Source organism: Gastrolobium bilobum, unplaced genomic scaffold (assembly GCF_033153095.1).
Source record: "Gastrolobium bilobum isolate Gb01-03AN ecotype WA unplaced genomic scaffold, APGP_CSIRO_Gbil_v1 utg1162, whole genome shotgun sequence".
Taxonomy (NCBI): Eukaryota; Viridiplantae; Streptophyta; class Magnoliopsida; order Fabales; family Fabaceae; genus Gastrolobium; species Gastrolobium bilobum.
Window position 1 is genome coordinate 382,708 of NW_026898943.1, and position 11,135 is coordinate 393,842.

The 11,135-nt window shown below is 37.2% G+C and overlaps 2 protein-coding genes across 2 annotated transcripts; one reads left to right on the forward strand and one right to left on the reverse strand.

Moving 5' to 3' along the window:
- Nucleotides 1-4,645, reverse strand: LOC133285662 (pentatricopeptide repeat-containing protein At2g16880). Its single transcript, XM_061482924.1, has 2 exons — nt 2,257-4,645; nt 1-941 (listed from the first exon to the last, which is right to left on the reverse strand). Exon 1 carries the CDS (start codon nt 4,639-4,641, stop codon nt 2,371-2,373), a length of 2,271 nt encoding a protein of 756 aa, XP_061338908.1. The 5' UTR covers nt 4,642-4,645; the 3' UTR covers nt 1-941; nt 2,257-2,370.
- A 2,523-nt stretch (nt 4,646-7,168) lies between these two features.
- LOC133285673 (uncharacterized) lies at nt 7,169-8,009 on the forward strand. Its single transcript, XM_061482937.1, has 2 exons — nt 7,169-7,180; nt 7,377-8,009. Exons 1-2 carry the CDS (start codon nt 7,169-7,171, stop codon nt 8,007-8,009), a joined length of 645 nt encoding a protein of 214 aa, XP_061338921.1.
- The last annotated feature ends 3,126 nt before the right edge of the window (nt 8,010-11,135 follow it).

Genomic DNA, 11,135 nt, shown 5'->3' on the forward strand with positions numbered 1-11,135 from the left:
AAAATCATCATTTAATGAAAGAAAATTCTACAATTATTTCTCACCCATAAAAGGTTGAGGAAATATCAAACTCTGTTTTGGGAGCCAGATTTCCCATTTTAACATCTGCTTTATAACCTGAGAAGCTGGTTGGATCAGTTAAATTTGCAATGGAGCTCAAAGTTTATACATGGAATTTTAACGAGTAAAGCAATTTTTATTTATTTTTGTTTCCATAGGTATCTTCCAGCTGAAGACTAATCCTTTCGAGGCGGAAGATCACATTAAGTGAGTAAACCTCTCCCAAAAAATCCTTTTAACTGAGAACAGATGAATAATGATAGCTGCACAGGCGAGAATGTATCTTGCTCTGACCATTACCCTTTTTTCACCAAATATATTTGCCATTTGCAGTCCTTCACGGCACTTTTAAACACCCCTAAACTGTTGCACTCCATCTCGAAGTCAATAACAACATCCCCATACTTATATTCATCCTTAAACTGAGGGTATTTCTCAGTCGTAGCAGTATCCTCCTCATCAAAGTCAACTAGGCTGACAAACTTACTCGTATTCATCCCCCAATGGGTTAACACCACCTTCAGGTCTAGTAGGTCTGACTGGCCTTGATGTGTGCTCTCTTCTATTCTTTTTTCTGGATTGATACCAATTGTTGTTTTGTTTGCTTTATTATGGAACGTTTTAGGTGTACTAGGAGGCACCTCAAAATCTCACATGCAAGCTCTTTACCTTTATTCCTACCATGACATCAAGCCTCTACTGTGTCAATGTCGCCATTTGGGGGTGGTTTATATATACTATCTTCTGCACTGTCAAAGTCATCATGTCTTGAACTTCCATCTTCTCCTTGTTCAGATTTCGCCTCGGCATCACTTTCTTCTTGCTCTTCCACATCAACAAGTTTGTCTTCTTCTGGTACGTTGTTTATGTAGTGGGTCATACTACAAGTGTTAAAAACTACTTTAAGATACCAAAACAATGAATAATATGCTAAACGAATGAGGAAAGCAACAAACAAATTAAGGGGAAAAAAAGAGAAAAGGGAGGGGAATGACAAGAATTCAATATAAGAAAGGGAAAAGTTGCGGTCCAAGAAAAGAGAAAAGAATTGTCATAAAGTGCTTGCATTTGGAATCTTAAAAGGTAGTTAGTATTACATCATTTCAATCATAACAAGCACAGAAGTTGTCGTTGATTAAGAAAAAATTTAAACTAAGAATAGATAAGAAGTATTGTTGTTGATATTGTTAAAACAAAAGGATGGTTATTGGGAAAGATGGTTCTCCATTCTTTCAAAAGTTAACATCAATACAGACTAACAATGGTTCTTGAAGAGCAAAATGAAAACAAAGTCATTAAAACAAGATAGTTCTCCAATCCCTCTATATGCCTACCCTGTGGACTTTATCCGGGGGGAAAACCTATGTGTTGAACACTAAAGAAAGACCATGAAAATGCCTGCTCCAAACAAAGACGCCAAGGGATAGTATACATAATAGCCCACCATAACATGAATGAAGACAAGTTTCTATACATAATTAGTTCCTATATGGGCAGTAATAGGAGACAGAAGCACACTCGTTAAGGGTCAATGAGAGGACAATGAATCGAACATTAATAGGAGCTATGTACAAATATTTACAGCTTGTGTTCAAGTACTTAGATGGGAAATAATAGTCCATATTTTTATCCTTTTTAAATAATATTCATACATCAGTATCCATAATTTGAATAGAAAAATACATTTGATTGTCATAATCCACTAACAATAGCACATCAATCTAAGACTGATATGGAACCAAGGAAAAGAAGTAGCACATTTTACAATAGAAGAAAGAGAAAAAATAACACCAGACAACCAAGTCCACATTTCTAATATGTGCCAACCATCCAACAAAAGAATATATAGTATCATAAGCAACAAATAAGTACCTTTCTCTCCTCTTCTGCAGAGAGGAAAAGAAGTGACCTACATTGAAATAAATAGAATACTTTTCTATTTGACCCTCTCACAACTCATCGACACGAAGAAGAAAGCAACTCACAGCAAGCAATTCCGTGTTCCCCCACATTATAACGCATAATCATCTCTCCAAGAAATGGATAAGTTCCTTTAAACTCGAACTACAGATCCCATTTAAAGGTTCCCCGAAAGACATGAACAGTTAGGCAAAAACGACATGAAATATGTGGGCTAAATAGTCACAAAAGCTAAAGAAGATTAACTATTTATTATACAGGAAAAAAGATACTTACATAAAATCATTAAATGCCATCACAACACCACCTCTACAGCATGATTCAGCATTATGGGCATCATAAATCCAAATGCCAAAATAAATACCTAGCCAACTTATTGTGTCAGTCTGATCAAGCAACCTTCGATATGCTTTTTCGCCTCTTCAAGAGCCCATCCATTAGCTTGATATATGTATATTTATTTAAACTAACTCCTTTCTGCTCCGTCTCTTGAAATAGTTTCATTGCCTCCTTGTACTTCCCTTGAGTACACAAATTACTTATTTGCTCTGAGTACATCATATCACCTGAACCAAGCTCTTGGGAAGTGTCATGAGTTTTCACATCTTGCCCTGTCTCTACAAGTTTTGACCTCAACTTCTCTGCTTCCTCAGCTCTACCAGCATGAGTAAGTGCACTAATGATGGCATTATAAGTATACCGGTCATGCCCCAATTTTTTAGCCTCCATTTCAGTCATAAGATCAAACGCATCCTCAAGTCTCCCTTCTTTGCAAAGGGAGGATATCAATGTGTTGTATGTAACTACGTCAATGGGCTTCCCTTTAGATATCCATGTGTTAAAAAGTTTAAGAGCCTTCTCCAACATGCCCTCTCTGCAAAGTCCTCGAAGAAGAATGTTACATGTAAAGATATCTGGTTTGAATGAGTTCTCTACCATTTTGTTATGGAACTGAAATGCTTTCTCTACCATTCCCTCCCAGCAGTAACCATGAATAATTATGTTATATGTAGCTTCATCGGGGACTAAACCCTTCTCTAAAAGCTCATTCAATTTATCTATGGCTTGACCAGTTTTTCCAGACAGGCATAGCCCTCTGATTACAGTGCTATAAGTAACAACACTAGGAACAATCCCCTTCTCCTTCATCTCATGCCAAAGCTTCAAAGCTTTATTTTCTTGTTCATCCTTAAAGTATCCCATGATTAGAGTTCCATAGGTTACCTCGTCAAGAATATAACCTCGCTTCCCGGCCTTTACAGCTAACCCGTACGCCTCTTCAAGCTTCTTCTCCAAGCACAAAGTGTGTATTATGGTGTTAAGAGTAAAAATATCTGTTTTCAATCCTTTCCTTCCCATTTCATCCATCATCCTAAATGCTTCTCCCAACTTTCCCGCTTTACAATAACCGTTAATCATAGTATTATAAGTAAAACAGTCAGGAGAAAACCCACTTTCCACCATCTTCACTATGATATTGCTTGCTTCATCGATCTTACTTTCCTTACAGAACCACTTAACCATTATATTGTGAGTCACTGCATTTGGCTTGACTCCCTTTACCTTCATTTCCTCAACTAACTCAAATGCCTCCGTACTGCCCCGATGCTCAAAACATCCATCAATCAAAGTATTATAAGTAACAACATCCGGAATCAATTTCAAATTCTCCATCTCATCTCTAAGCTTAATCGCCTCATCAATCTTCCCTTCATCACACAAACCCCTAATCATTGTATTATAAGTCCAAATATCCGGCAACATATCATTCCGCGTCATCAACTCAATAACCTCGGCAGCTTCCTTCAACCATTTCAACCTACAATACCCATGAACCAAGATATTATATGTGTTCTTATTCGGAATCAACCCGCTATTCTTCATTTCGAGCAACATATCACGCACCTTGGTCAACTGACTTCTCTTACATAGCGCATCCAACACGGTGTTATAAGTGACATTATCAGGGAAACACCTAAACTCACCCATTCGATTCATCAACTCAACAGCTTCATTGAACTTATTATCAGTGCAATACCCATATATCAATATGTTAAAGGTGTTGGTGTTAGGATTGACACCAAGCTGAAGAGCATCCTTAAAAACTTGCCTAGACAAGAGAATAGAGTGGGAGGAAGAGGACCTAACCAGGGCATTGAGGAGTGTGTTGCAAGTGAGCAAATTGGGTCGTAAATGGAGGCGCTTCATCTTCTTGAAGATCTGAAAAGCAAGGTGGGGTTGACCGGCTTGGACGTAGGCACCAATGGAGGTGTCAAGAAGAGATTTTGAGATGGTGGGCAGGCTTCGATTGGGGTGGAGGAGGAGGGAGTGGAGGGCGTGGCGGCGATCGGAGGAGATGAAGTTACGGAGGAGGGACTTGGCGTCGGAGAACTTGTGGCGCGAGAGGAGGGGATGGAGGAGGGTGAGAAGGGGTTCTGGGGAGGAGGAGAGAGGGGAAGGTGCGTTGGTTTGGAACCATTTGAAGAAGGAAAGGAGGGTGGTTGGGTGAGCGTGGAGGTGCTTCGAGGAGAGGATTGAGATTATGAGTGGTAGGGTCAAGTGGGGAATCAAGGGTTGCAGTCTCTGTAATGGGTTCTCATTGCTCCTTAGGGTTGAGATTATGCTATTCAGAACCACTTCGTTGTTGCTTGTGTTCATCATTTACCCTTTTCCTTCCGATGTTTCTGGGTGTGTTTTTTAGGGTTTTGTAACATCTGCACTTTCAGACTTCAGACGAGGGAAGAAGAAGAAGGAGCAGGAGGTACGAATATGTTATACGACACTCTTTTACTTAGTTGTAATGACGGGCCGAGCGCCGAACTTTAGTTTAAATATGTATTTAAATATATCAGCCTCACAACGATAATTATAAATATAATTATCGAAATGTGACTTGTTTATAAAAAAAAAAAAAAAAATTATTTTCTGGTGGAATTAAAAAAAGCACTAATCAGACTAAAAAATGGGTCAGCACAAAACAAATCAAAATTAGACTTGTGTCATATTCACGTTTTAAGTTCAAAGGACTCTTGCGTGAGGGGTATGTTAGAGAATAAAATATAAAGTATGAAAAAGATCATCATTGTCACCTTAAAATTTTGGGTTGAAGTGATTCTTAGCATTATTCAATGTTTCCATAGAATTATTTCAATTATTTTCCATCATGAATTTATGTATTTCTTCATTCGAATATTTTTCCTTCAAATATAAACCAGTTGAATTACTTAGGGACGTTTGATAGAGGAGAAATTTTTTTTATCCGAGAATCTCGATTTTCAAAATATAATTTTTATATTCAATTTACGATAATATTTAAAACTTTAAAAAAATTTAATTTCTCGGAAATCCTACAAAATGACGGGTACCAAACGCCCCCTAGGAGTTTAAGAAAGAAAATCCCTGTCTAGATTAGTAACTGCAGTTAACATTGTCAAATTACTAAATATCTAATAAACTCGGGAAAAGCACATTTTTTAAATTTTTGGGCAAAAGAATTGTCCATTTAAAGTTGATTGGATAAATTTTTTTAAAGTAATGCAATCAAACATGTCACATATGCTGACGGGACTAGTCTCGTCAATGATACTGACGGGACTCGTGCCACGTCAGCGCCACGTAGGCACCTATTATCGTAAAACTTCGAAAGGTCATAACTTGTGACTTGGGTATACAAATCAGATGATTTTTTTTATTTTACACTTTTCTAGATCTACGCAATGACACCTCATTTGACACATTTTATCTCCCACAAACATAGTTTGAATTTGTAACAATTGTACCACAATCACAAGAGCATTTAAATCCATAAGATCTTCAAACTATGTTTGTGAGTGATAAAATATGTCAAATGAGGTGTCAATGCATAGATCTCGAAAAGTTATGTGAAATAAAAAAAATTATATGATTTGGATATCCGAGCCACAGGTTATGGCCTTTCAAAGTTTTACGATAACGGGATTGTCTACGCGGTGCTGACGTGACACGAGTCCCGTTAGTATCGTTGACCGGACTAGTCCCGTCAGCATATGTGACATGTTTGATTGCATTATTTTGAAAAACTTATCCAATCAACTTTAACAAAATAATTCTTTTACCTAAAAATTTTAAAATGGTACTTTAGCCAATAAACTCGTAGAATAAAAGTAATCATAAAAGTGGTTTACCTTGCGCTCTTCAAAGACAAAAGAAATAAAGATTCATTTTAACTTTTGATTATTTAGAAAATAAATCGAAGGCAAATTCCGCACGACTCTACTGAACTTGAAATTTTCTATCTACCAAGTTATGCAATGTGCACAAGGTACATAAGCCGCTCCAGTCGACGAGATCAGCTTGTATTATGGGGTGATTTCGTTAAAATTTGCTACGAAACGTTATATTAAACAAAATTAGACACTCCATATATTATTATATCATTGAATTCCGACAGGAACAACCAACTTAAAAAATATCAGAGACGCTTGCAATTATTAAGGACAAGATTCAAGAGAGACACTACCAATGTTTCTTTTGGAAATGTACGTACATCTACATCTAGGACTTCAATTACGGACATGAATTCCTAAGTTGTTAGTTATTATTAATGACGCTGAATAATTTAAAAGAGGAAGTTTCACGGCAGGCCCATACCCATTGAATGATAGAAGCATATCAATATTCTACTATGTACTGCTTAGTTCAATTGCTGCATGAGCGGCCTTTATATCTCATAGAAGCATTTATCATAAATATCTCGTATATCTATATTTTATAATATCGCACAATTAAGCCATTTGTATTAATTTAATGGTAAGAGATTTGAGTAATTTATATGATTTGATTGGTTCAAATCTAAATGTCACCATTGTATTAAAAAAAATCACACAATTAGAAATGTAATGTAAGGCTCAGTTTTTTCTTATACAGGGAGGAAAAAATAAAGGTAACACACCATCCACTCCCCATTCTTTATCATTTTCTCAAAGACTAAGCAAATGATAGTGGAATTTAATAAGATGTTAGGGGTCTTCATTTCAGTTGTACATTTCAGTTGTATCGCCATGTATATTATCTTAGCTGGTTTTCTATTTTCTAAGTGGTTAATCAGTTTCTATTTCTGTTAGATAATTAGAAATCTCAGTGCCACGTAGGATTACCTTTAGGGTTTATATCTTAACTCCTTCTTGGGTTTAGTAAGTATTATAAGTACATGACTTCACTTGTAACTTATTAGATTTTTCATTCTCAGTTTTATGAATATAGTGTATTCACTTTCGCTTCGTAAGATGGTATCAGAGCTCTTCGCGGAGCTCTGATATTCATCGTTTCTTTCTTGACACTTCTTGCTTGAATTCTTGAAATTCTGATGTTCATTTCTATAGCTATATTTCTTGAATTCATTGAAAATGGTGAATTAGAGTTCTGCTTCGGTTCAAGAACATGTGACTGAGCCAATACCAGTCACTAATCATTCTGCAAATAGAGGTAATTCCTCAAATTATAATAATGTGTTCGATGCATCTGATCCAGGAAGTCCACACTTCCTTCATCCTAATGAAAATATGTCTTTGGTGCTGGTTTCTTCTCTAATGAATGGTAAGAATTACCATGGTTGGGCCAAAGCTATGAGGATGGCTTTATGGTCGAAAAATAAGTTGTCCTTTGTAAATGGAACTATCACGATTCCAGATGTTTCAGATTCACGTTATAGAGCATGGGAACAATGCAATACCATGGTGCTATCATGGTTGCATCGTTCAATAAAAGAATCGATATCTCAATCAATCTTACGGATGGATCGCGCTTGCAATGTTTGGAATGATCTAAAGGAGAGGTTTTCACAATCTGATGTGTTCAAAATCTCAAATCTACAAGACGATATTCATCGTATACATAAAGGAGATTGCATGTTTTCAAACTATTACACGCAGCTTAAAATTCTATGGGATAAGTTGGAAGCACTACAACCAACTCCAACCTGCAAATATGTGCATCCTTGTTGTAACATTTCCTCTGAGGTGAAAAAATGCGTGACACAGACTATTCCATAAGATTTCTTAAAGGACTTAATGAACAATTCTCACATGTAAGATCGCAAATTATGTTAATGGGCCCTTTGTCGTCCATCAATCGAGATTTTTCTCTTGTTGTGCAACAAGAAAGGCAGCTTCATTAGGAAGGAGGCATTCCCAGTCATGATGCCACCAAGATCTTCTACAACTCGGCAGAACAAATACAAAGCAGAGGACATTCCTCTACTCAAAGAAGAGGATGCAATTTTAATGGTGGGCGAGGAATGTCAAATAACTTTAGGCTATGCACATATTGTGGGAAGACTATCCATATGGTTGAGACATGTTATGAGAAACACAAATATCCTCCTGGATACAAGCAGAGGAGTCCCATGCATTGAGCTAATGCAGCTGCCTCTCAGGAACAGGTTTCTGATTCATTTTCTATATATCTTGGAAACAATGTTATGGTGAATGATTTGAAGGATAATTTCACAAAACATCAGTACCATACCATACTAGAATTATTCCACCAATCAATGCAACAAAACTCATCTCATTCCAGCAATATGGTGCAATCAAAGGCTCTTAATGCAGAAGCAAAAGAATCATCTTCAGGTAATTATGAAAATAAGTGGATCTTGGACACTGGAGCCATTGATCACATTACACATTCTCTTGAAAATCTTTCCTCTATTCAAAAGATCAAGCCTATTATTATTTCATTACCTATTGGATATTAGGCGACTTATTTATTTTCTGGAACTGTTATGTTATCAAACTCACTTAAATTGACAAATGTGTTATTTGTTAAGGAGTTTAGGGTGAACCTAATTTTAGTCAATAGACTAGTGTGTGAGTCCATCTGTCATGTGGATTTTCAGTCCCAGAAGTGCACTATTCAGCAAATTTCTACCAAGGAGACGATTAGTTCGACTAGATTGCATAAAGGGTTGTATATTCTTGCTGGACAATGTGATCTTGAGAATAAGCACTACATTCATGCAGAAGGATACAATAGAAGATTCACATAACAAACAATTATTGTTGACATATGGCATATAAGATTAGACCATTGTTCAAAGACTGTAATAACGTCAATGATGAAACATTTTCCTTTTATTTCTTGTAATAACATAGATGATCCTTGTGACGTGTGTCATCTAGCTAAGCAAAGGAAACTTCCTTTTAGCCTTAGCTCTACTATTTTTAATGTAGCTTTTGATTTAGTCCACATTCATATATGGGGACCTTACGCGGTACCTTCTATCCATAGGCACTGTTATATGCTAACAATTGTTGATGATCACACACGATACACTTGGTAAATTCTTATGAAACTAAAATCAAAAACTCGTAATCACAATCGTACTTTTGTAGTTCTCAATGAGAATAAGTTTGGAACAACTGTCAAGGCATTTCGTAAGGATAATGGGCAAGAGTTCATGATGCGTGAGTTTTTTTATCCAGTAGGGGATGCTCCATCAAACTAGCTATACTGAGTGTCCTCAACAAAATGGAACCGTGGAGAGGAAACACCAACATAGCCAGAGCACTTCTCTTCCAAAGTAAGCTTCCAAATAATCCGTGGTGTTGTTGCATTTCTTATGCTATCCATCCGATCAACAAATTGAGTTCCCCATCGCTACACAACAAGTCCCCATTTGAAATTCTATATAATAGACCACTTGTTCTTATTACCCTGAGAAGATTTGGTTTCCTTGTGTATGCTTCTACCATCATGGCTGGACTTTCAAAGTTTAACCCTCGAGCTAGTAAGTGTGTCTATCTTGAGCACAAAGATGGAGTAAAGGGATATGTCTTTTTTTATTTGATATCCAAAGAGGTTTTCTTATCACAAAATGTGATCTTTTATGAACATCGCTTTCCTTTCTCTGACTTGCAATTGGAGACATATGAACATACTTGGCCTTTCATTGTTGATTCTTCTGTCTCATATGAAACACTTGAACAATATCAGCAAGCAACACCTTCAAATAGCTTGACTGATCATCCTTCTTAGCCACTATCACATTGTCTCAGCCAAATAGCAACTCAATTGCTCCACTCAATAATCCTTCTCCACCTATTGCGCAAAGATGACCATCCAGAATGAGGTCACGTCCAAAACACTTAAATGATTTTAATTGTAATATATCAGCTGCTAACACTTTGTATCCACTTTCTTATGTTGTTTCTTATGACAAGTGCTCTCGAGCTTGTTCCTCATTTTGTCAAACCAGCCTCTGCTCCTATTGAGGCCACTCTTCGCTTAGCCCAAAATCAAGGAGATCCGTACTCAGATCCTGTTGCGTACCACCGTCTTGTGGGACGTTTCCTCTATTTGACAAATACTAGACCCGACATCTCTTTTGTTGTCCAGCAACTGAGTCAGTTTGTTGCCAATCCCATAAAGATCCATTATGAAGCAGCTTGCTGTGTATTAAGATACCTTAAGGGCTCTCCTGCAAAGGGTCTTTTGTATTCTTCCACCAGTGCACTTATGTTATTTGATTTTGCCGATGCTAATTGGCAACATGCCTCGACACACGGCGTTCGACCACTGGACTTTGTGTCTTCTTGGGATCTTCATTGATCTCATGGAAATCAAAGAAGCAGAGTACTGTAAGTCGATCCTCAGCTGAGGCAGAATACCGCGCACTAGCCACACTCACTTGTGAGATTCAGTGGCTCACTTTCCTTCTTCATGATTTTCACATTGTGGTATCAAGTCCAGCTATGGTGTACTGCGATAACCAGATGACTATTCACCTAGCACACAATCCCTCCTTTCATGAGCGCAGCAAGCATATTGAGCTTGACTGCCATGTCACCTATGAGAAGATTGTAAAAAGGTTACTTCATCTGTTACCTGTTTCTTCAGCCCAACAACTCGTAGATGTGTTCACCAAAGGGCTGCATCCTGCTCCTTTTCGAGAATTCATATCCAAGTTGGGTCTTATTAATATTCACATCCCAACTTAAGTGGGGTGTTAGGGGTCTTTATTTCAGTTGTATTACCACGTGTATTATCTGAGCTGATTTTCTATTTTCTTAGTGGTAATCAATTTCTCTTTAGTGCCACGTAGAATTATCTTTAGGGTTTAGACCTGGGCTCTTTCTTGGATTTAGTCAGTAGTATAAGTACATGACTTCACTTGTAAC

Bases quoted from the DNA above. Each gene is read 5' to 3' on its own strand.
- LOC133285662 (XM_061482924.1), bottom strand. From the start codon at position 4,641: ATGATGAACACAAGCAACAACGAAGTGGTTCTGAATAGCATAATCTCA.